The sequence below is a fragment of the Ovis canadensis genome, chromosome X, assembly GCF_042477335.2.
Source record: "Ovis canadensis isolate MfBH-ARS-UI-01 breed Bighorn chromosome X, ARS-UI_OviCan_v2, whole genome shotgun sequence".
Taxonomy (NCBI): Eukaryota; Metazoa; Chordata; class Mammalia; order Artiodactyla; family Bovidae; genus Ovis; species Ovis canadensis.
Genome location: NC_091727.1, coordinates 13866624 through 13892821, shown reverse-complemented (window position 1 = coordinate 13892821; position 26198 = coordinate 13866624). Strand labels below are relative to the sequence as shown.

General features: G+C 39.4%; 1 protein-coding gene across 2 annotated transcripts in view; it reads right to left on the bottom strand.

Annotated features, from left to right (window-relative positions):
- Window positions 1–5876: 5876 nt before the first annotated feature.
- The window catches only part of GLRA2 (glycine receptor alpha 2), a 207326-nt gene continuing 187004 nt past the window's right edge, over window positions 5877–26198 (bottom strand). For both annotated transcript variants that reach the window (XM_070289801.1, XM_070289800.1), the window contains exon 9: window positions 5877–6155. In XM_070289801.1, the coding sequence (XP_070145902.1) occupies window positions 5877–6155 (279 nt within the window). The remainder of the gene's footprint in view (window positions 6156–26198) is intronic.

Here is a 26198-nt window from a genome sequence, read left to right as displayed (position 1 = left end):
CCCCATCTATTTCCCATGAAGTGATGGGAACGGATGCCATGATCTTCGTTTTCTGAATGTTGAGCTTTAAGCCAACTTTTTCGCTCTCCTCTTTCACTTTCATCAAGAGGCTTTTTAGTTCCTCTTCACTTTCTGCCATAAGGGTGGTGTCATCTGCATATCTGAGGTTATTGATATTTCTCCCGGCAATCTTGATTCCAGCTTGTGTTTCTTCCAGTCCAGCATTTCTCCTGATGTACTCTGCATAGAAGTTAAATAATCAGGGTGACAATATACAGCCTTGACGTACTCCTTTTCCTATTTGGAACCAGTCTGTTGTTCCTTGTTCATGGCAAATAGATGGGGAAACAGTGGAAACAGTGTCAGACTTTATTTTGGGGGGCTCTAAAATCACTACAGATGGTGATTGCAGCCATGAAATTAAAACATGCTTACTCCTTGGAAAGAAAAGTATGACCAACCTACATAGCATATTGAAAAGCAGAGACATTACTTTGCCAACAAAGGTCCATCTAGTCAAGGCTGTGATTTTTCTAGTGGTCATGTATGGATGTGACAGTTGGACTGTGAAGAAAGCTGAATGCTGAAGAATTGATGCTTTTGAACTGTGGTGTTGGAGAAGACTCTTGAGATTCCCTTGGACTGCAAGGAGATCCAACCAGTCCATTCTAAAGATCAGTCCTGGGTGTTCTTTGGAAGGAATGATGCTAAAGCTGAAACTCCAGTACTTTGGCCACCTCATGCGAAGAGTTGACTCATTGGAAAAGACTCTGATGCTGGGAGGGGCTGGGAGGGATTGGGAGCAGGAGAAGAAGGGGATGACAGAGGCTGAGATGGCTGGATGGCATCACTGACTTGATGGATGTGAGTCTGAGTGAACTTCAGGAGTTGATGATGGACAGGGAGGCCTGGCGTGCTGCAATTCATGGGGTAACAAAGAGTCGGACACGACTGAGTGACTGAACTGAACTGAACTGAATAATGAACTTTCTAAATTCTGGCTCATGGTCCAAAAACACAGTACTCTCACCTTGGAGAAAGCTGAATTACTTATTATTTTTGAGATGCATTTTCACCAAAGTAGTAATATTGCATCTTTTCTTTAGTGAGGACATGTGTGACAGTGTGAAGGTCATTTTCCCTCCTTCAAAAATGGGAATAAATAACTTCTAAATTCCTTTGGTCTTTTTTTCAACTCCAGTGTGTTTTGAATCATTCAGTAACACAAGAGATATACTCTCAGTGAACATGTCCCTAATACTGTATGCACCATTTGAACTAACTCTCTTAGGCATTTTCACCAGAAATATTTTATGCTGTCCTTTACCAATTTATTCTGTTATCCATGAGTGTGGGGCACTTGACAGTGACTTTCCAGGCTTTTATTTTCTTAGACAGTGTGGAGTCCAGAGTATCTTCCCAACCGAGGGTTCGAACCCAGGTCTCCCACATTGCAGGTGGATTCTTTACCAGTTGAGCCACAAGGGAATCCCGTGGATACAGTAAAAGGAAATAGTCTGAGGAGTTAGGAAACAAACATGGCAGATGTTCAACCTCTAATATGATAGATGACTTGAGTGAGGTATATGATTCATGGAGCTGCTGTTTATTTATCAATTCTTTGTGATCTAGCTACCTTGGATTATTATTCAAATTGAATGCTGTTGTAGACATAAAATCATGTTGATATGTTGAAAACACTATATGAAGTTGTGATGCTATTTTCTACTTTGTGATCTGTGAAGAGCGTATATTACTTGAATCATTGTCTATACTGAAAAAAAGAGAAAAAAGGCAAACCCAAACTGGTGAAAATAAGAAAAAGTTTAAAGCAGAAGTTAAAAGTAATTTTAAAAGAGCATCTGCAGATATATGGCTTATATTCATTCAACAAATTGGCTTCAGGCTTAAACTAGGAGATGCGGAAGTCCTAAAAGATATTCCGAAGTGGTTTTTTTTTTTTCTTTTTCCAAAGTGGTGAATCATATGATATGGAATTTTATGTTGTGTTTTGGTTAGAACCTACTTATTTGATATTAAAGGAGTAAGCAAAATGTAAAGTGACATTCATTTAATCTTTATTGGAAAATTTGCTTTCAGAATTTGACAGGGTTTTTCCAGTGGCATCGATGCAGCATGTGTGTGTAGGCTCAGTCATGTCCGACTCTTTGTGACACCATGGACTGTACCCTGCCAGGCTTCTCTGTCCGTAGATGAGGAGCTTAGTGCTAATACTGTTTGGAAGGATTTTTAAAAATCAACAGCCAGTCTGGTTTGTAGAATCTGTTTTGGACCAAGGTGTTTGAGAGTGGCATAAAGAGTTTTAAGCCTTGAATCATCTCGATCTGTTCTTAAAACCAAGTGGTAGGAATTGAAAAATGTTTAAAAGTCAAATCCCCAAGTAATCCATTATTTGAAAAGTGGTAGCAGTAGTTGGTTACTTCGCATTGCTTGACTGGAAAAAAACTGATGTAAACTTTGTCCAACAGGCACAGCATAGCCTCCTTCACCAACTTCTCCCTTAGTGATAGTAATAATACTCATTGAGCATTTCAGCTTTGGCAGGCAGTGCAGAAAACCCTTAGAAACATAACCATTTTCTTCCAGAAGCTTCCAGTCTAATGAAAACTAGTGGTAAATTCTTTTCCTCAGAGCCATGATTTTACTTTTGAACTATTTTCTTGTACTATTGTCAAAGAAAAAATGTCCTCAATTCCTCCGTTATAAGGGAATTATATATTTTGTCAGAATATGTGGTGCTTAGAATCATTCCCTTGAGATTTTATTTATAAAACTAAATTCAAGAGTGATTTCTAATGAAAGACAAATTCCATATGATATAACTTATGGGTGGAATCTAAAATACAGCACAAATGAACCTATAGACCAAACAAAAACAGACTCACAGATATAGATAACAGATTTGTGGTTGCCAAGGAGGAGGGGAGGAGGGAGAGAGAAGAACTGGAAGTTTGAGGTTGGTAGATGCAAACTATTTTATATAGGGTGGATAAACAACAAGGTTCTAATGTATGACACAGGGAGCTGTATTCAGTATCTTGTAATAAATCATAATGAAAAAGAAGATGAAAATAAATATATGTATAACTGAGTCACTTTGCTCTACATCAGACATTGACACAACATTATAAATCAACTATATTTCAATTTTTTAAAAAGGTCTTCCCACTGCATGTGGGCTATAATTAGAGAAAAGTCAAGAACACTTCTTGCCATCTAGGATGTCTTTACCTACTTGTGTGGCTGGCAGATACATTTAGAGGTGAATATTTAAACATTTTTTCTAATGTGAGGACTATACCCTCCCTCTGAAAATTATACATTCAGTATACGCTTTGATTAGACATGATTGTTTAGCTTTGGATTTTCCACCAAGGTACCTCCCCATCCCACCATATGTACTTCCTAGTACACGTATGGAGTCAGGCCCATCTTTAGGAGGCAGTTTAAGCCTCAATTTTTCTACTTTTCTGTGGGAGCAAGAGATTTGAGACCAATCAAAGACTTTGCCTTATTTGTTTGGGAAGGAGTGAGCAATAAGACAGAAATAGTGTTTTGGGAAAGAGGCAAAAAGCATGGCATTAATCTAGCCGAGGCTAGGAATTGTGTAGCTTCTTACCCAGTGTAGTACAATTCATAATAATCATATTAATTTTATTATTATCTGTTAGTTATTGAGAATTTAGTATCTGCTAGACACCATGTTAATGGCTTTACTTGCATTTTTCTCAGTTTATCCTCTTAAAAGTCTCTGAAATAGGAGCTACTCAGAAAAATCAGGTAACTTATCCATGGTAACCCTGTTGATAGGTGGCTGAGCTAGTCTTTCTATCTCTAAAATTCATGCTTTTAGCCATTCTGCAATATTTCTTTCTATGGAAATGATTCAATATTTGAATAGGTTTAAAAGGCCATAAACATCAGCTTAGGAATCCACATGTTCCTGAAAATTTTATGATGGATATCTATAGTTAAGAAAAGGGCCTCCCTGGTGGCTCAGATGGTAAAATGTCTGCCTGCAATGTGGGAGACCTGGGTTCGATTCCTGGGTCGGGAATATTCCCTGGAGAAGGAAATGGCAATCCACTCCAGCGTTCTTGCCTGGAAAATCCCATGGACGAGGAGCCTGATAGGCTACAGTCCATGGGGTTGCAAAGAGTCGGACACAACTGAGCGACTTCACTTTATCTACAAGGGCCAAAATGAGTTACCTCTATTTCACTGGGGTTCTCGGAATTATTTTTCATCATGGAACTCTATTCCTGACAAAAGCAGGATGGATAGGTGGACAGGTTGATATTTTAAATTTATTTTCAGTTTGGTATTTTATGATTCCTACGTGCTCTTGGAAGTGTTCTATATCTCATGTCCAGTATTAGCTTCTGCTTACAATGACTACTAATACTTCCTTATATCCCTGTTTCTACAATGAGAATGATGTGTTGTTTTCTTTCTTCATGGGGATACTATGAGCTACATTTTTATATTACAACAAAAGTATGATAGCTATATAAGTACTTCAAGTTTATGAGGAAGACCAGAAACAAAAATCTAAGTTACCATTCTCATCTAAATTATTTACAGTGTAATGCAAAAGTGGAAAGACTTAGCTTCTGTGGCACACTTAGCTTTATTGAAATTGAACAAATATTTTTAATAACCCCTTTTACAGCACATGTAAAATTTAATTGTTTCATTATATTTTTTACAGGTTGTCTTTTATCTGAGTAAGCAAAAATACGTCTTTTTTTTTTTCTTACTTAAAACATGTAGCCAGGATTCAAACCACATAGCTCTGGTACCAAAAAGGAAACAGGTTATGAAAATCACAGTACAACTTTAAAATTCTTTAAATTAGTTAAAGATATTTTAAACAATATTCACTTAGATTGACAGTAGAAATCATGGGTCAGTTGACATTAAGATTAATAGTTACACCTACAATGAAAGCAGAAATGGGAAGTTCAGGACACATCATCTTCATAAATACTGTGGCTGAGAGGCTGCAATGGCTAAGTCACACTTGAGCACTTAATTGCACATAAATTTAGGCAAAGCGGAAAAAAAATGTTGTGTGCTAACTTGGATCTAAAAGAAAATGGGCATTCATTTTCAAGAGGGCATATGATCAAATCAATTTCACGATATATAATTCAAATCCCCAAATTGCATCTAGGAAAGAAAAAGAATATTAAAATGCACACTTACACAGACAATAAAGTAGAAACCTGTTCTTTGTGATCGGTATGTATTATTGTTGTTGTTTTCTTAATAAGTAGAAATTATTTATGACCACAAAAGGATTTCTCAGGTGAAACACTAATTACAGACATTGTAAAGAACATAGCTCAGGAGGCTGTTTTAAAAACAAGGCAGCATTTTCCTGAAAAAGTTTGGTCCTCAACTCACTATAGGCTAGTCACTATGGTCAGATGGTAAGCATTTTCCGTGTGTGTGTGTGTGTGTGCGTGTGTGTGCGTGCACACACACATGTGTTCAAACTATCTTTTTAGTACCAGAATTAGTCCAAACCAAACCAAAAAACAAATAGCCCTCAAGTACTTGACCTTGCATATCATGTCTAATTAATGCATCATCTGAAAGAGCAATGCTAAAGACTATGAATGTAATTATGCTCACGTGATTCTGCAAAACCTTAATTTTGTGCAAACATTTTCCTTCATTGCCCAGATAACTTATCTTTATTCATGTAGGTGCCAGGAAACCCACCCCCATGATCCTCCCTCCCCCCTCCCCCAGTCTTCTCCTCTGTCAAAGTGATATAAAGACAATTTCACTGTGTATTTACAAGCACAGCAGTTAGGCAAGAAGGTCCCAGGATCTGAAGAGCACATCTATTTCTTATGGACATCTTCATGCCGAATGATCTTGTATGTGATCCAGTAAAAGATGTTGAAAATGAGGAAGGCCAATGGGAAGGCAGCTCGAGAAATCGTGTCAATCCTTTTTGCCCGGTCCACAAACTTCTTCTTGATGGCATCTGCATCTTTGGGGGGCTGTGGGAGCTGGTTGGCAGGTGTGGCCTTGACAGCTGTTCCATCTTTCACTTGAAGGCAGTGACCCATTCCATAACCACTGAAATTAAAACGACTTTCACGAGTAACATCTTCTTCCTGGGAGAATAAAGACAGAGGAAGTACAGATTGGTTGTCAGTCAAATCAGATGGAAGATGCTTAAAATTCTTCAGAAGGAAAAGGGTAAATCACAGTTAACTGGTAGTGTGGGAGGCTTTTGGAATGGAAGTTGTCTTTCAAGTTCAACTCAGTTATTCATGGAACAGATATAGTTCATTAACTTTTTCAGGCTCAGAAATTAAGGGTAAGAATAATGACTCTGGTCATTTTAATTAAATGAAAAATAGAAACAGCTATATTATATTCAGCCCTGACTTTCCCAAAATCTAGTTTATTAATCCACAGCTCTGGATAGATTTATTTTTAAAGCCAAGTCTTCAAATCCAAGTACTATACTCTAAGTTTCTAAAGAGGACAGTTCATTCATTCACTCATTCACTTAGTCATTCGTTTACCCATTCATTCATTCAACAAAACATTTATTGAATCCTCGTCATGTTCCTGAGCTGTTGTGGCCCATTCACAGCCCAGTTCCTTCCATTAACCTTGGCTTTAATATTAGTGTTAGATTTAAGATTAACTCCTTAAATGTACCTTTCCCCCCTCCAACCCTCTAGTTCATCTCAGTTAGATAGCAGAGATTAAATATTCATTGTTTGGTGTTCAGTATTTCTACCATGGCTAATTTTTCTACTGTCGGTTTTTTGCATTGCTTCTTTGGCTATTCATCTCTACCATATTTAAACATATGTCATTTTAGCTCATGTCAGTACCTCATTTCTACATGAATCAGATAAAAGACTGCAAAGTCATAACCTCTGGGTAAAGAGAAAATACCCTTCATAGAGGCAAAAGTATGGAATTTGGGTGTGTGGTTGGGTTGAAAAGGTAGGATTGAAATGATCTGCTTAATAAAAATTTAATTCTAAATAGTCATCGATTGAATCATCTTCTGCAACTAGGTTAGTGCTTTCTGCAATACTGTGCCACCCTTTTGACTCACCAAAGATATTGAACTCTTTATCTTTCCAGAGAATAATATTATGTTAATTAATTTGGTTACATTTTTCCAAAGACAGTAAAATTCGGTATTTTATATCATCACTATTTATTACATGTCAGTTGCGCCTTCACGCATATAAAAGGTATACTGAATGAAGGACTTCTTAAAAATTTTATTGGAGTTTCGTTGATTTACAATGTTATATTAGTTTTAGGTGTAGAGCAAAGTGGCTCAGTTAACATATATGTTTATCCATTCTTTTTCAGACTTTTTACCCACATAGGTTATTACAGAATATTGAGTGGAGTTCCCTATACTATACAATAGGTCCTTGTTGGTTACCTATTTTATACATAGTAGTGTGTGTATGTTAATCCCAAGCTCCTAATTTATCCCTGCCCCTCCACATTTCTCCTTTGGTAACTATAAATTTGTTTTTGAAATCTGTGAGTCTATTTCTGTTTTATAAGTAAGCTCATTTGTATCATTTGAATGAAGGACTATTAACATAATATTAGTGAGGGAGAGCCCAACTGTAACCCAAATGGTACAACAAAGACAAATTTAGGTGAGGAAAGTCAGGCCAAAGCTCTTCTAATAAAATAATTGTAAAAAAAAGCAGCTTTGGATGCTAGGGAAATTTTACAATTGTACAATTGTAAATAATTGTACTCCTTTATAAAACCATCTTCCCAATACTTTTATGTATTTGAGACTGTCTTTCACGAGCTGGTTCAGGATACTCTGTCTCATTTCTTAACAAAATGTAAGTAGGATTTTTCATTCAACAAGTAGTTTTTGAATGTTGAGTTTGTGGCAAGCATTTTGCTAGATGCTGGGAGACAGCTGATGAAGTTGGACAAGAACCCTACCTGCATGGAGCTTTTAGAACCAAGTGGAAGTGGCCAAACTAAAGACATTTTCATGTCAGGGATGTGGCTAAGCAAACCCTGCTGGATATTTGAGTACTGCTAGGTGCTCAGCTCTATAAGCTCCATAATAGAGACTTCAACTGGACTCAGATTCAAATAGTAAATCTACTTTCTTTGTCTTAAAATGGGAATGATATATTTTATAGGTGCAAAAGTTTCAAATAAGTATTTAAAAATGTGAAATAAACAGATATATTAATCATTACAGCATCATTGGAAGACTTAGTTAACAAGTAAAGAAACACACAGGTCTCTAGGAGGAGGGAATGTGTTAGTTATGAGTTATAAGCAGTCTTATTCTTCCTACATACTAACTTGTAATTAGATCTGAACCAGTGTGTGAGAGAAATAGAAATGGTGTCAATTGGTTTAGTAAATAGATCTAGACTAGGAATTTGGCTGTTTGGGTTCTAAGCATGGCTCCAAGGGTTATAAGCTGTGTTTTTCTTAGGCAGGATATTTATTCTTTCAAGGCTTGGAGACCTCATGCCAAAATATTGAGGCTTGACTAGGTCTGTGGGTCTCAGCTTTGGATGCTAGGGAAATTTTACGAGTTATATTTATGCCTGCTTCCCCTCCCAGCCTCTTCCAGACCAAGTGAATCACAATCTCTGGGAATGAGAACTGAGAATCCATTTTTTTCTTTTTTTTTACAAAATCCAATGTCTCTAATTCAAATGGTTAGAAACCAGTGGCCTAGATCATCTCTAATGTCCAGCTCTAAAATGCTGAACCTCGTCTATGATATTAAGTCTAAGATAATTTTTTAAGTGAAAATTAGCCCTCAAAATATATTTCCCCTTATCTGCCTAAAATTACTGTGCTATTTTTCCTTTCCATATCTGTAGAATCTTACAAATTGCTATTCTGTATCAACACTTAGAAAGTCATGATTAAGTGTATAGTTCACTGCCTGAGTGAAATAAGATTCTTTTAAAATCCCTGGCTCCCTGAAGAAATAAAAAAGACTAGTTAGCTGGTAACTGGTTTTTAGCACATGAAACAAAAGGAAACCTAAATACATCCATGTTTTTTTTTCAGATCGACTCATTCATTTAATTCCTGTTGTCTATTGGCATACTGTGAATGGACAGCTAAAGAGGTTAACTCATTCAATTAACTTGCAGAACTAGAATAGAATAATGCCAAATTAGGTTATTATTATGTCGTACATTGCCGTGCAATCTGTAGGTGCTTAATAAATGTTCATTGACTAATGAACAAAGGAAATTTTAAGAGAGTTTTCTCTCTGCTTGAAAATACTTTCCCTTTCCATTCAATGGTATTTCAAATTATACTTCTGAGCATAGTTACAACTAATTAAATCAATTCTTTAAAATTATCCACCACAAAATAAATCTGTCGTAGGTAGAAATTATCCATTTAATTTTTCATGTGCAAGAGATATGAATGCTAGTTTAAGGGTATTCTTATTTACCATTATGACTCATTGAATGCATTTTAAATATAGAACCTTAAATTACCCACATCAAAGGGCTTGATTCAGAAAACATAATTGCAACCACTTTGAATTTTGGTGTTATAATGAATGACTAATTGCCTTTATAGCAGGTTCAGAATAAAATGCTATGGTAATATGGCAGGATTCCTATATGAAGGCAAAATGAAGATGAGCTTGAGTCATGGATAAACTAAAGCTGAAATAAAGAACAATCTGAAGGCACAGCTTAGTTGAATGTATTCACCGTGAGAGTTGGTATGATTCTCTCAGTGAGGAAAGAATTTCCAGCATATATTCTCCATTTCTTCTAATTAGCCAGAAAACTAATTACTTAATTATTGCTGCTGACCTACCATCTTCAGTATCTTTGAGCAGTGAATACTTCTAGCTCACTCTGTTTTGTTATTCACCGAGTCAATTTCATAGAAAAGGAATCATCCAGTCAAAGTTTCAATACATGCAATTTCTGTATCCCACTTTGATAAAATCTCCTTAAATCCTGTCTACATAGGAAGAACTGCCATGGCACTATGCAATTTGTTGGAGACTTATCACCTTATTGTACTTATCTTAGCCATTGGTTTTACTTATTATAAGATTTACCCATTCCTGTGTTTGGAACTCTTGTCTAGATGTGAAATTGAACCTAAAGCTCAGCAGAATTACATGGTACTGAATTGTTTGTTATAAGCAAATAATTTCAATATAATTAAAGATTATGGGATTTATGCAGTGAAAGATTTCAGTGGGACCAGTATTTCTAATTTTTCTTTTATGTCCTAAAAAGGAGGAAATAAAAGGACTCCTATAAACTGAGGTGGGGAAAAACTCCATTCCATTTCTCACCCAGATTCTTTGATTGAATCTTCAGTCTTCTGGGCCAGGATATGGCCCAGTTGGAAGTGAAAGCTGCAGTGAGCTTCAGTCAATGCAAGGACATAAAGGAGTCTTCAGCCCTCCTTAGGAAATGGTGTGAATCCAAGCACAAGCAGGTTTGCCCCAAAAAAGTCCCCTGAGCAAATGAAGCCTTGCGTGCGTGCTTTGTTGCTCAGTCGTGTCAGACTCTTTGTGACCCTTTGGACTGTAGTCCTCCTCAGGCCGTGGGATTCTCCAGGCAAGCATACTGGAGTGGGTTGCCATTTCCTTCTCCAGGGGATCTTCCTGGATCTGGGACTGAACCCACATCTCCTGTGTCTCCTGCATGGCTGGTGGATTCTTTACCTGATGAGCCATCAGGGAAGCCCAATTCTAGGTGGTGCTTAATTGTAGACCTGCTGATTTCTATCATCTAGACTTGGAGAAGAGGGATGGCTTTGAGAAATTCCCAATTCTTATGGCCTCAGTTTTCTTCTCTGTATCACAGGGACTTGGGAGTAGATGTGAATAGATACCACATATTGACTATGATTATAAACCATGCACTTAAAACCACAGTCAATCCTATCACCAAACTGTCCCTACAAGTCACAAGGTTTCAGAGGAAACTGAGACAGAGAAGTTATGTGGCTTCCTGAAGTTATATTGCTAATAAATGTGGAAGCTGAAATTCAAATCTGATTTGTCAGATCTCCAAACTCTGACTCTGAACACTCTGGAAGTTTCTAGGTTTTATGAATTTGTCTCTATCAGGCCCCAAATGACTTCCATTCAAGATTATAGATGAAGAATCCAGTCAAAATTTGTGGAACAACTGATCTAAAATAAAGTAAGCCAAATATAATCCCTTGTTGCTTAATGATGTGGTGAAATGAATTAAAATTCTTACAGTGTCATTTGGGGGTAGACAGTGAATAGCATTTTTTTTCCCAAAAAGCCATTATCAGTGAATCATCTCTTTGTCAATTATTGATTTTTCTTTTTAATTTAGTTTTAATTTGAGGATAATTGCTTTACAGTATTGGATTGCTTTCTATAACCTCCCTCTTGAACCTCCTTCCCACCTCCCTTCTCATCTCATCCCATCCCTCTAGGTTTGAATTCCCTGAGTCGTACAGCAAATTTCTACTGGCTGCCTATTTTATATATGGTAGTGTATATATTTCCATGCTACTCTCTCCATTCCTCCTATTATTATTGATTTCTAAGGAGAATGAACTTCTGGTGTTCATTTCTTGAGCACTTGCCATTTATGTATTCATATTTCCAGCAAATAATTCCTCGAGCACCTACTATGTGCCAGGTATATGGTGAGGATACAGCAGTGAACAAGGAGGTGAAGCCTCTTCTTTTTTGGAGTTTACATGCTATTGGAGAAAACAAGTAACAAGTAGAGAAATCATGTGTACACACACAAACACATTTATACATATATATACATATACACAGTTAAGACACACATATTTGTGTATACACACACACACACACACAGATAATGAGGAATGCCTTGAAATAAAACAATCAAGGTAAGACACCTAAGAGAGATGAAAGGCAGAGAAATGGATGTTTTGGATTGAATGGTCAGAAAAGTCCCGAGGACATGCCAGGCACTGTGCCATTTGCCAGGAATCCAGTGACGAGCAAAACAGATCAGACTCTTGCCTTCAGGTAGTTCCCAGCCTTGAGGTGAAGACAAACATTTATGAAAGAATCACATGAATACAGAATTACTAGCTATGATAGGGCTCTGAAGGAAAAGTATAGGGTGCTATGAGAGCTTATTAATAGTGGTCTTCTTATCTGCCAGATCAAATAAGAGAAGCTTTTCCTTGGAGAAGTGATATTTCATTAGAGGTTTGAAAAAATGAGAAGCATTGAAGAAGGGACAGCAGAGTTGGGAGATGTCTGAGATAGGAAAGTTTCCTGCAGTTGAGAGATGGTAGAATGGCCCATGGAATGCAGAAAGAAAGTGCGGTGAGACAAAGTTTCAGAAATGACCAAGGAGTGGATCATATAGGGCCTTGCAAGCCATGGTGCTGGTTTAAAGCCTTATATTAAGAACTAAGAGAAGGAAAAAATGAATAAGACCTTAGGTTTTCAGGGGGTCAGGAGAACTGAAGAGAATGATATGAGAGAGATTCTTGAGATATGTACAAAGGTTTACTGGGGCTCAGATGAGCCTGAAGCCTTTAGAGTTGGTGAGGGTATGGATTGTAATATTACTAAGAGATATACAAGGCAATCTGAAAATCATCTATAATCTCCTGAATCTGAAAGAAAACTCTGTAGCTACCTATTGATGTTTAGAATTCATTTCCAATTTTCTTTTTTATTATTATTTAAAATTTTTGCTTCCCAATTATATTAAAGAATAGGTAGACAGAGTCTGTGGATTGTGATAGCTGATTCCCACTACTGTCTTCATTCATCAAAGGATAAGCTCTTGAGAGTGTGCCTGAGTCATTTCTGTACCCTTCTTGCCTGGCACAATGCTAGGCCCATGAGTTATTCTAAAATTGTGCTTGGAAAGATCCTCTTGATTCTGAGAAAGGTCTCAGAAAGGATGTGCTCCATGGGAGAAGGGAGGGGACAGCAATTGTCTCCTAGTTGATTTCCATTTCTTGGTCACTTGCAGTCCTTTCTGCCGCCTCTGGATCAGTCTTGCCCAAAGAACTTCCATCCTATCCCTTTCACTGCAGACTCACTAGCCTTGACATTGTAGAGGAGGAGGAGACACTGGGATAGAATCTAAAAGGCTCGGATTGAATTCCCTCAGTCTCGCAACATTTTTGGTCTCCTATTTCCTGTTTAAAATGAAGAGATTAGCCATTTGGCCATTTTCTGAGTTTGAGCATGGGACTATAATGCTGTCTAGTATATTGCCTCAAGACTAATCTCTAGCTGGTTGATATGCTTAAGACTTTTCTTCTCAACTACAGACTGGACAGTATGCAAACAAAGGTCTTAATGTATTCTTCCTCCCCCTGCCCTGATGCCTTCTGGTACAGTTGGCCTTGTGGGCAAGCATATGTGCAGTCATACACAACCCAGTGCTTTCAAGGGTCCTATACTTGGTTTAATGCTTTGCTGTAGCCATCTTGAAGTTCGTAATGGTTTTTGAACAGGCACCCCACGTTTTCATGTTGTACCAGGTCCCACAGATTTTGAAGCCAGCCCCACTTTCTGCTCTAGTGAAATTGAAGGAATGCACATTGCTTCCATTCCTGGCTTAATACTTTTCAACAGTTTCTCATCTCCTTAATGACCACTCCCAAGCTCCTTTGTGACTTTCAAGGACCCACTATGTCTTTGCCTTATACTTGCTCCTGTCATGGTGTTTCATGGTCTTTGGCTTTATTTTTTTGCATAGAGTAGTCTTCACCTCCCTCTACCTGGTGAGCTCCTGCATGTTCTTCAAGACTCTACTCATCTCATTCAGGATGCCTTTTCTTGACCCCTGTGGCTGGGCCATGGGTCTGTAGCACTGAAGCTGACCCCATAATGGAACCTATTGCATCATACGTTAAAATTAGCTGCTTATGTGTCAGCTTCTTTTATGTGACCTTCAAGTGTAAGGACCAGTTTTGCATACCTTGAATGCCCCAGTATGTAGAACAATACCCGGCTAAAGTTGCCTGTGTTCAATACTATTGGTAGCTCAAATGGTAAAGAATCTCCCTGCAATGCAGGAGACCCCGGTTCAATTCCTGGGTCCGGAAGATCCCTTGGAGAAGGGATAAGCTACTCACTCCAGTATTCTTGGGCTTCCCTGGTTGCTTAGTTGGTAAAGAATCCACCTGCAGTATGGGAGACCTGGGTTCAATCTCGAGTTGAGTAGATCCCCTGGAGGAGGGCATGGCAACCCACTCCATTATTCTTACCTGGAGAATCCCCATGGACAAAGCCCTGGCGAGCTACAGTCCATGGGGTCACAGAGAGTCGGACACGACTGAATGACTAAGCACATATATAAGATAAATGCTTCTTAGATGAATGTTGGAAAAGTCTTTCATGATATGAAAAATTCTTTTCTAGCTTACTTATCACATGGTCTGTTTTTGCATATTGAATTTATAGAAAATTAGGGCAAACCTAAACTCCACAGTACCACTCAAGAGCTGAGGTATTTATGATCTATATTTGAAACACTGTCCATTTTTTTTCAGTGTTAAGCTAGTGAGTAGACCAGATACTGTGAAAATATATAAAATTAGATCCATCTTATTAACAATCTTAGCAAAAAATGCATACTTCTTTGCAAAGAAAATAAATGGAATAGACAAGCCAGAATACGAAGAAATAGTTTTTCATTTATGCATCTACTCACAAATCAAAATAATAAAGATAGGTAAATGAAAAGCCAGTATGTTTTATATACATGAAAGTATTTCACCAAATAAATGAGACCTTATCAGTTATTACCCATTGCAAAGACTAAGGAATATTTGCACAATATTAAGGGTATTTGAATTCATATGCAATCCATTTGGGTTTGATGAAGAGAGTAAAATTCTTTTATATCTACAGTCATTACCAAACATCTTTAAGTTTTAAGTCTTGAAATTTTAATTAATAGAACACTTTTCTTCACAAATCTCTTTAAACAAATTAATTCCTGCACTGTAGTGCTCTGCACCATTTGCCTTTCATTACACAAAATCTCTTTCATCATCTCAATCACACATGTTATTTTTAAAAGCTTCTGTATGTATATATATATATATATATATATATATATATATATATATACACACACACACAGAGAAAAAAGGCAGCAGAGTTTCTTATTTGGGACAAAGCTCACTTCCAATAACTGGGGAAAGATATGTGGGCAAAAAAGGACAAACAAGACTCAGCTTTGGTATGAGCTGGGACTCCAAAATTGCTGTTGCCACAGCCTGCAGATGCCTTGCAGGAGTTAGGGCACTGGCAGTTGAGCTGGGCTAAGACTCCTAATTACCCATGAAAACCCATCTTTCGTTCTTCTTCCATTAGTGGGCCTTTCTTGAGGTCAAGGTTCCTTACTTATTGCTATTGCTAAGTCACTTCAGTCGTGTCTGACTCTGTGCGACCCCATAGACGGCAGCCCACCAGGCTCTCCCGTCCCTGGGATTCTCCAGGCAAGAACACTGGAGTGGGTTGCCATTTCCTGCTCCAATTCATGGAAGCAAAAGGTGAAAGTGAAGTCGCTCAGTCATGTCTGACTTAGCGACCCCATGGACTGCAGCCTACCAGGCTCCTCCATCCATGGGATTTTCCAGGCAAGAGTACTGGAGCAGGGTGCCATTGCCTTCTCCGTCCTTACTTATGGCACTGTTGACATTTGGGGCCAAATAATTATTTTTGTAGTAGAGAACTGTGTTGTATATTTTAGGATATTTAGCAGCATCCCTGGGTCTCTACCTGCTAGAAGAAGCAACACATTTCTGCTGCAGTTGTGACAATGAAAAATGTCTCTTGACATTGATTGCCAAATGTCGCTTGGGGGGCAACATTATACCTACTCAAGAAGCTCTGCTTTAGTTGGTCATACATGTGCACGACTGTATCTAGCCTCCCCTGCACATGGCAGGGGCGGGGTATGTAACATATCTAGTACCGGGAAGTCTAACCAGCTCATTCTCCAGACCAGAGTCTAGGCACCTCTTACCAGTGCGTCCACTCCATGTGGACTGAGCCACCTTACAGTGATTCATCAGAATCATTTCCACCAGAATCACAGTGATCATCTTCTACCTGATCCCCTGGCTTCTAGACCCTCCTTCCCAACAAGAATGTCTATTCTTAATCCAGCATCTAGAGGAATCCTGTTAAAATGTGAGTCAGGTCAGATCTTCATGAGCTCAAACCTCCAGTTGCTCTCACTTCAGTAAAAGACAACTCTTTGTAATGTCCCATTTACTTCTCAGGGCTCAGTTCTTGTTGCTTTCCCTCTAGTCCAGGGGTCAGCAAACATTTTCCTTAAAGGGCCAGGTGTAAATATGTTAGACTTTCATGGGCTATCCTGAAGATATAGGTCCATTTAATGCATATTTTGAATCTACTTTTCTAAAATGAGCTATATACTTCACTCTGCTTTGGACCACACCTCACCTCCAGCACTCTATTTTTTTTTAATAGACTGGAAGTAATTATTTTAAAATAATTGACTTTTGACTCAAAATCTATAAAGCAGAAATATTTTCACTTAATGTCAGCTGCTGTCTTAGAAAGCAGTTTAGAAATCAATAACATGGTTGTGATGTTTCAATGCCTCAAGAGGGAAGCAATGCCTTGCATATGGAAATTCTTTTCCAGTAGTCTTTGTCAATTCTGGTCTGGCCAGAATGCTCAGAAGACACACTAAAGTCTAAGAAGCATGAAGGTGAGCATCTTCCATCTGGAGTATGAGCTGTTCAATTATTAACATAGTTTTCCATCTGTTCAGGGTGTAAGCAAAGCAAGTGTTGAGACTGTCTACACAGCACAGACTGGAGGGGACAGGTGATCAGAGGGTGAGTCCACTGCCAAACTAAAAGCAATAACAACAGAAACAACAACCCATCATATCAAACACTCACTTGCTTTCTAATGTGAATGACTGTGACTACCAAATTCTTCAGACTGTTGTCATGGTTTGATCTCTATATGTAACATACACACTTGGTGTCAAAAAGTGGTTACTGCGGGAGATTTTCTGTTGTTTACCTGGCACTTCCACTCCTGTAGAAGTGCCTGCCTACAAGCTGGAAAAAACTTCATTTCCCAGAATTCCCTCCTTGATTGGTTCCAGGTAAGGGTTTGCCAGTGAGAGGAATTTGGGAGATGTGGAAGGTAGAAGGGAAGGAGAGGCCATTATTTTGGGGAGTGTTTGGGGGTCAGATGAGGCTGACTTGTTGGATAAAGTGGCATTCCACACCTTTCTGTGTGCTCCAATTTTACTATCAATACCGCTTTGGAGGCGAAATATGGTAGCTTCTCAGATTTTCCTGTGAATACCTGCTTACCTCATGAGAAGTTTGGCTTAAAGTTCTGTCTTCTGACTGTAGCCTTCCAGACCTTCCTTTCCCCAGTTACTGTCATATTTATATAAGTTATAATTTCTACAGTAAACCCCTTATCCTAGTAGTATATATAGTGTCTCTGTTTTCCTGACTAAACCCAGCCAGATATAGATATATAGGTAATCTAGGCTTCCGGGCGTCTTGATGCAAGTTACTGTAGTTTTCTTCAATTAAGATTTATTGAGCATCATAATGTACCAAGCATTGGAAAGAAAGAAGGGTACAAAAGACAGTCCTGCCCTTGAAGTCATTGTGGGATTGGTGGAAGAGGTCTGGAATATGTGGACCAGTGGCTTTCAACCAAGAGTGATTTTGCCCCTCATCCCCCCAGGGGACATTACACAACGTCTGGAGACATTTTTGGTTGTCACAGTGGAGCAGAGCATGCTCTGGCATGTAATTGGTAGAGGCTAGAACACTGCTTCACATCCTGCAATACATAGGACAGCGCCTCACAGCAAAGCATGAATTATCTAGCTTCAAATGTCAATAGGGCTGAGGCTGGGCAACTATGATACAGACAAATGATTCCATTATAATGTGATATCTGCTTCCTGGTAAAGGAATATACGGGCCACAAGATACTATAGAAGAGGTGATGTTAGGCTAGAGTAATTAAAGGAAAGTTAGATGGCAGGGTTTTTTTTTTTTTTCTTTAATAGTACCCCGGAATGCACTGCTTCTGGAAGAATACATGAATATCACAGGTATGTTATAGAATGTAAAAGCACTGTCATTTGGTTCACTGACCCTGCTTTTTAGCGCAACTAAAGAGCAGCTCAGAGACACTTGTCTGTGCTATTTAGCCAGGTGAGCTGGCTGTGGCTCAGATCATGAACTCCTTATTGCCAAATTCAGACTTAAATGGAAGAAAATAGGGAAAACCACTAGACCATTCAGGTATGACCTAAATCAAATCCCTTACAATTATACAGTAGAAGTGAGAAATAGATTCAAGGGATTAGATCTGATAGACAGAGTGCCTAAAGAACTATGGACAGGAGGTTCGTGACATTGTACAGGAGGCAGGGATCAAGACCATCCCCAAGAAAAAGAAATGCTAAAAGGCAAAATGGTTGTCTGAGGAGGCCTTACAAATAGCTGAGAAAAGAAGGGAAGCAAGAGGCAAAGGAGAAAAGGAAAGATATACCCATTTGAATGCAAAGTTCCAAAGAATAGCAAGGAGAGACAAGAAAGCCTTCCCCATTGATCAGTGCAAAGAAATAGAGGAAAACAATAGAATGGGAAAGACTAGAGATCTCTTCAAGAAAATTAGAGATACCAAGGGAACATTTCATGCAAAGATGAGCATTATAAAGGACAGAAATGGTTTGGACCTAACAGAAGCAGAAGATATTAAGAAGAGGTGGCAAGAATACACAGAAGAATATACAGAAAAGATCTTCATGACCCAGATGGTGTGATCACTCACCTAGAGCCAGACATCCTGGAATGTGAAGTCAAGTGGGCCTTAGGAAGCATCACTATGAACAAAGCTAGTGGAGGTGATGGAATTCCAGCTGAGCCATTTCAAATCATAAATGATGATACCATGAAAGTGCTGCACTCAATATGCCAGCAAACTTGGAAAACTCAGCAGTGGCCACAGGACTGGAAAAGGTCAGTTTTCATTCCAATGCCAAAGAAAGGCAATGCCAATGAATGTTCAAACTATTGCACAGTTGCACTCATCTCACATGCTAGCAAAGTAATGCTCAAAATTCTCCAAGCTAGGCTTCAGCAGTAACTGAACCATGAACTCCCAGATGTTCAAGCTGGATTTAGAAAAGGCAGAGGAACCAGAGGTCAAATTGCCAACATCCGTTGGATCATCGAAAAAGCAAGAGAGTTTCAGAAAAACATCTATTTCTGCTTTATTGACTATGCCAAAGCCTTTGACTGTGTGGATCACAATACACTGTGGAAAATTCTGAAAGACATGGGAATACCAAACCACCTGACCTGCCTCCTGAGAAATCTGTATGCAGATCAGGAAGCAACAGTTAGAACTGGGCATGGAACAACAGACTGATTCAGAATTGGGAAAGGGGTACATCAAGGCTGTATATTGTCACCCTGATTATTTAACTTATATGCAGAGTATATCATGAAAAACACTGGGCTGGATGAAGCACAAGCTGGAATCAAGTTTGCTGGGAGAAATATCAATAACCTCAGATATGCAGATGACACCACCCTTATGGCCCAAAGCGAAGAACTAAAGAGTCTCTTGATCAAAGTGAAAGAGGAGAGCGAAAAAGTTGGCTTAAAGCTCAACATTCAGAAAACGAAGATCATGGCATCTGGTCCCATCACTTCATGGGAAATAGATGGGGAAACAGTGGAAACAGTGTCAGACTTTATTTTTTTGGGCTCCAAAATCACTACAGATGGTAATTGCAGCCATGAAATTAAAAGACGCTTACTCCTTGGAAAGAAAGTTATGACCAACCTAGATAGCATATTGAAAAGCAGAGACATTACTTTGCCAACAAAGGTCCGTCTAGTCAAGGCTATGGTTTTTCCAGTGGTCATGTATGGATATGAGAGTTGGACCATGAAGAAAGCTGAGCGCTGAAGAATTGATGCTTTTGAACTGTGATGTTGGAGAAGACTCTTGAGAGTCCCTTGGACTGTAAGGAGATCCAACCAGTCTATCCTAAAGGAAATCAACCCTGAATATTCATTGGAAGGACTGATGCTGAAGCTGAAGCTCTAATACTTTGGCCACCTGATGTAAAGTACTGACTCATTGGAAAGGACTCTGATGCTGGGAAAGATTGAAGGCTAGAGGAGAAGGGGATGACATAGGATGAGATGGTTGGATGGCATCACTGACTCAATGGAAATGAGTTTTAGCAAACTCTGGGTGGTAGTGAAGGACAGGGAGACCTGGCGTGCTGCAGTCTATGGTGTCACAAAGAGTCAGACACGACTGATCGACTGAACTGAACTTCAGTATATTATAACTGTATATTCAGTATATTTTAACTTAAGTGTATTATAATCTTTTTGTATCTTAATGATTAAGGATTTGTTACAAAGGACAGAAAGCTCCTCATGACAACTTAAATGGGGAATTTCTTTAAGAAATGACTATAAAAATATTGTAAGAAAGTCTGAGGAGTCTCTAACACCCTATTATGGTAAGAAACCTGGATTCTAGATCCAGTACTCCTGGTTTCCACCCTTGGTCTGTTAATAACCATTGTGGGAGCTGGATAAGTTACTCAGATCTCTATGTGCCTCAGTCTCCTCTGCAATAAAAAGGGGAATAATGGCGTCTTCCTTTGAGAGTTTTTGAAAAGATTCGGTGAGCTAACGCACATTAAAGGCTTGTATCAGTGCTGGTGTATAATATGTACTCAATAAATGTTAGCAAGAAAGATGATATGAATGAAGGTGTCAGCAGGGCTACCCAGTCCAGGAACTCTAGTGACCATGTCAGGAGGTGAGATTGAGTCACATTCTCTCAGGGCAATCTTTCGCCCACATTTCTGCTTTTCTTCTTTCAGCTTCCTTTACTTATGCATATTTCAACTGAGCCACCGCAACTTCAACTCTACAGGAACCTTTTCAGTGCAAGTCTTTACTATAATTAGACCACTCAAAGTCTTGAAAGAGAAACTGTTTTGATATCCCAGTTGATGGACTGTTGTCCTTGAATCATTGGATAGGAAAAGAGGTAAGAGATACAGACAGGACAGACTGATTGCAGGATAAGGGGCAAGGGAACCTTTCCAGGATGCTAAGTGTTCCTGAAAGCACACCAAATGAGGAACCATAGCAGGAACAAGAGAGCCTGGCCTTGAAAACAAATGAGCCTGGCTCATATAACAGGTGTTTTCAGAAAAGGGAAGACTCTCTGTACTGTTGATTCCAAGATTGCTTATCAAAAACAATTGGTTGACATTACAGGGAGACAGAATTCAACTCAACCAACGTGTGGAAGAACTTCAAACAACTCTGTGACTGAACATGGAGCACAACATCTTGGAAGGTAATGAATTTCTTGTTGTTAGATATTCAAGTGTTTGATCATTTGTTGGAAATGTTGGGTATTGATGTGGGTTAGGGGACGAGATGACTACTTATGTACCTTCTGATTATGAGTCTCTGGTTGTATATGAAAATTGCTAAGAGGTCCAGGAGGGCAAACCACATTGAAGGTGCTGACCCAAGTGCTGGAAAGATGTACTTAGTAAGCTGTGCCCTGCTATGACCCTCATTATCTCCTGGAAGTTTCTGGTCATTCTAATCCCATTTTGAGAAATTCTGCTCTAATATAATCAGCACACAGCAACAGTTTGGTTCTGGTGTATTTTCACTTTTCATTATCTTTGACTTGCATACTATTCTATGTCATCATTTCTAAGGGTTTCACTTAAGCAGCAAGTCCCTTGTTGCTGCTATAATGTTGAAGAAGATTATAATATGTAATATGTGTGTTAGGTGTTCAGTCATGTCTGACTCTTTGCAATCCCATGGACTGTAGCTTACCAGTCCCTCTGTCCATGAGATTCTCTAGGCAAGAATACTGGAGTGGGTAGCCATTTCCTTCTCAAAATATATAAAATATATAATATGGAATAATTAAAAAAAACTGTAAATAGTAATGTGTAACCTCGTATTATGTAAACTAGGCACAGAATGGATATATTTTTAGAAGTCTACACGTTTGTGGAGGTCTCTTTATCATAGCCAGTTTTGACAGCCTAGAAGCTCCATACTATAATAACACCCTTTCAAATATCCACTTCTTTCCTTCTCCTCTTCCCTCCCACTGCTCCATTTCTGCTGAAAGCTGCTCAGTGGGAGAGCAGTCAGTGCTGTTGGCTGTCAAAGTTTGGCAAACTGTTCATTTCTGCAGGGAGCTCAATAAACTCAAAAACTGAGAACTCTATCCACAGAATTGGACCTATATTTAGTCTTGCCCTTGATCCCTTCCTCCCAACTTTGAAGAGGCAGGTTAACATCATGATGGAATCACCCAGGTGTGACTTGGAGAAGCCTTAGGAAGGTTTGACAGAGGGGCAGTGAGGCATATCCTTAAAAAAGAAACGTCCCTGGGCCATCACTTCATTGCTTTGCACAGTAAACACACACGTTTTCTCCAGGTGAAAAACTGTAAACCTACTTTCTGTGGCTGATCATATATTTGTTTTTGGAATTTGAATGATCCTCATAAGCTAGGTCTACTCTGTTGAGTATGGATGGACTATAGGTTCTGTGTTAAAATTAGTAGCAAATGAAGACTGTAAACCATCAGGAGGCACTTTCCTGTTGCTTCTTCCAAGGACATGCAAGCAGTGAAGTGAACCAGAAACACAATCTATGCTCCATTCTTCTGGATGATTGTTTACTTCTGTAGATCATCTGTGCCTCAGCTTTTGTCATCCTTCCCTGAAACCCATTTATTCACTAGCACTTCAACTGTAGCTTCTTGTAAGCAACTCTTGCAGAAAAAAATTAGGAAAAGGGAAATGGAAAATAACAGAAGTTTTTTTTTTTTTTTTTAAGTATCTGTGCTGCATTTCCAAGATGTCCCCTCCTTCTCTTTCATTACTATGGTTACCAGATCTGAGATTTCAGGCAGAAAATTGTCTGTAGGCCCAGAGGGAAGATTTATTGCAGTAAACTCAGAAGACAGAGATTGGGCACACTGAAAATAATACCGGAGTCCATTGGTCTAATTGTGCAGCAATCAAGTTTCTAATTAAGAGAGTGTATGTGAAGGTAGGTAGCATAGGACATGGCATGTAGTGGAGACTCTGTCTCCTTTTCCTTTTCAAAGATGCCAACGCAATAGTTATAAGCAGAGTCAAAGAGGAAAACTTGCTGCTGCTGCTAAGTCACTTCAGTTGTGTCTGACTCTGTGCGATCCCATAGACGGCAGCTCACCAGGCTCCTCCGTCCCTGGGATTCTCCAGGCAAGAACACTGGAGTGGGTTGCCATTTCCTTCTCTAATACATGAAAGTGAAAAGTGAAAGTGAAGTCACTGAGTTGTGTCCAACTCTCAGCGACCCCATGGACTGCAGCCCATCAGGCTCCTCCATCCATGGGATTTTCCAGGCAAGAGTACTGGAGTGGGGTGCCATTGCCTTCTCTGAGGAGAACTTAAGTGGTGATAATAAGATACATTTTCATAGAAAACAGTTTGAAATCCTGATTAGATGTATCTCTTTCCCCCAGTGTATGCCTCCTTATGACCCAGCCTCCATGCTACAGACACAGGTTACTTCCTGGTGAACCCACAGGGTCTTGGGCACCACAGTCATCAGGTGGGGTGTGGATGGGGGCCGGTAAGTAGGGCAAGGGGCTCAGTGCTTTGTGGCGAGGCATAATAGTGAGTGCAAGGTAAACCATCTGCCCCTGTTGTCATAGCAACTAAATAAGGACCCTGTGCTACTGGAACTTGTGACTGAGTCTTAAGAGTATTTGAGAAGGTTTAATCCACAAAAGCTCAGATGAACTTGTTTACCTAACCTGCTGTACCCTGAAGTCACTTCTTTGTTGTGACCCAAGATAGAGCAGATATTTTCCATTACCAGCCAGGACATGCACACACATCCTAAACACATTGATATATCTAACAGAAACAAAAGGTTTGCAAAGTGATATTTAATTTTCCAAAACAGGATGCACTCTGACATTTTCTAATTTTTTTCTAATTTTTATTTTGCAAAGAAGCTGGTGGTAAGCCACTGAACTGATTTGATGACCCACAAGTCACTCACAGCCCACAATTTGAAAAGTAGTATGTTTGATGGCCTTGGTTCGTTTCTTTGCTATCATTATTCATTTATCACATCTTTGCTGAGTATCTGCCATATGATAGGCATGTGCTATGATAGGTACATGCTTGTCATAGGAAAATTTAAAAGAGAGGCTTTCAGATCCACAGAAGAGTCCTGACCAAGAGTCACATGTTCTGTTTAAACACATAGCTGCTGTCATCTGTCATGCTTGAAAAGGTGCTGAGGTTTCATAGGGAGACTGGGAGACAGTCTGCTGTGATCAGGCATGGTGATAGGCCCTGACATTTCCTGCTGAGCCCTAGACTCTACCTATATACAGCTTTTATTTGATTTTACCAACGAGGTAGCAGTAAATGCTTCCAAGCTTTTAAGAACTTCTCAGAGGAAGCAACTTTTTGTTACAAGAAATAAGATCCAGTGATGAAAGTTTCTGAATTCACTTTTCTGGTTATCCATGAACTGATAGTTTCCCTCCAGGATAAACATCCAGATCCTGTTGGCACAGATTGCCAGGCCCTTTTTAATCAGACCCTAACAGACTGTTTGAGTTTCATTTTCCATTGTTTCTCATGACATACCCTTTGCTTTAAAAACTCTCTGTTCCCTCAATAACCCAGACTTCTCTTCCTCTCTGGGCCTTCCCATGTCCTCTTCTCTTTTACTTGTCTGCCTGCTGAATGACAATTCAACCTTCCATTCTTAGCTCGAGAATGATAGCTCCCTCCCAGAGGCACTTCCTCCTGCCACCTCTAGCAGTAGCCACGCATTTTCCCTATTCTCTCCTAAATGCTTTCCTTTTTTAGGTTGGAATTGAATAATATAGTTGTGAGCCTCTTATGCACTGAACAGTAGGCAGTGAAATTAATCAAAATAATATGCAGGGTTGTTTTCAAGAGTCAGAGGAGCATGTGGAGATACTTTTACATCAAGAACTCAATTATACTATTCCAGGTAACTGTCTATTTCTTTCCCCATAGATTTTTGTGTGGGGCTAGAAGTCAGATGCCAGTGGGCTGGATTCTTATGAAGACATAATTTTGGATCTTTAAAATGCCCTGCATAAGAAATACATGACTTCTAATGACTTATTGCTGACTGATTTCCCACCTTCAGGCCACTGAGCAAGGAGCCCTGAGTTGAAACCAGCAATTCATTCAACATTTCTCAAGAACCTAGTATGTACTAGACAATGTGACAGGCCCTTCAGATTGAAAGATGAATGATAGCCTCAGCTGTTTAGAAGATTGCTGATGACCTTTTTTTGTGGGCTTAAAACAAAACAAAACAGACAAAGGAAGAGAAAGGAAATATTTGATGAGTGTTGGCTGTGTGTAAGGCACTGTGGTTTGCGTGTGAAAAGTGAAAGTCTCAGTCATGTCCAACTCTTTGAGACAATATGGACTATACAGTCCATGGAATTCTCCAGGCCAGAATACTGGAGTGGGTAGCCTTTCCCTTCTCCAGGGGATCCTCCCAGCCCAGGGATTGAACCCAGGCCTCCTGCATTGCAGGTGGATTCTTTACCAGCTGAGCCACAGGGGAAGCCCAGAATACTGGAGTAGGTAGCCTATCCCTTCTCCAGCAGATCTTCCCAACCCAGGAATCAAACCGGGGGTCCCCTGTACTGCAGGCAGATTCTTTACCAAGTGAGCTATCAGGGAAGCCCCGTGCATAATCTTTATTGTTGCTAAGTCCTAAAGTCATGTCTGACTCTTGGCAACCCCATGGACTGCAGCACACCAGGCTCCCCTGTCCTCCACTATCTCCTGGAATTTGCTTAGATTCACGTCCATTGAGTCAGTGATGCTATCTAACCATCTCATCCTCTGCTGCCCTCTTCTCCTTTTGCCTTTGATCTTTCCCAGCATCAATGTCTTTTCCAATGAGTCAGCCCTTTGCATTAGGTGGCCAAAGTATTGGAGCTTCAGCTTCAGCATCAGTCCTTCCAATGAATGTTCAGGGTTGATTTCCTTTAGGATTGACTGGGTTGATCTCCTTGCTGTCCA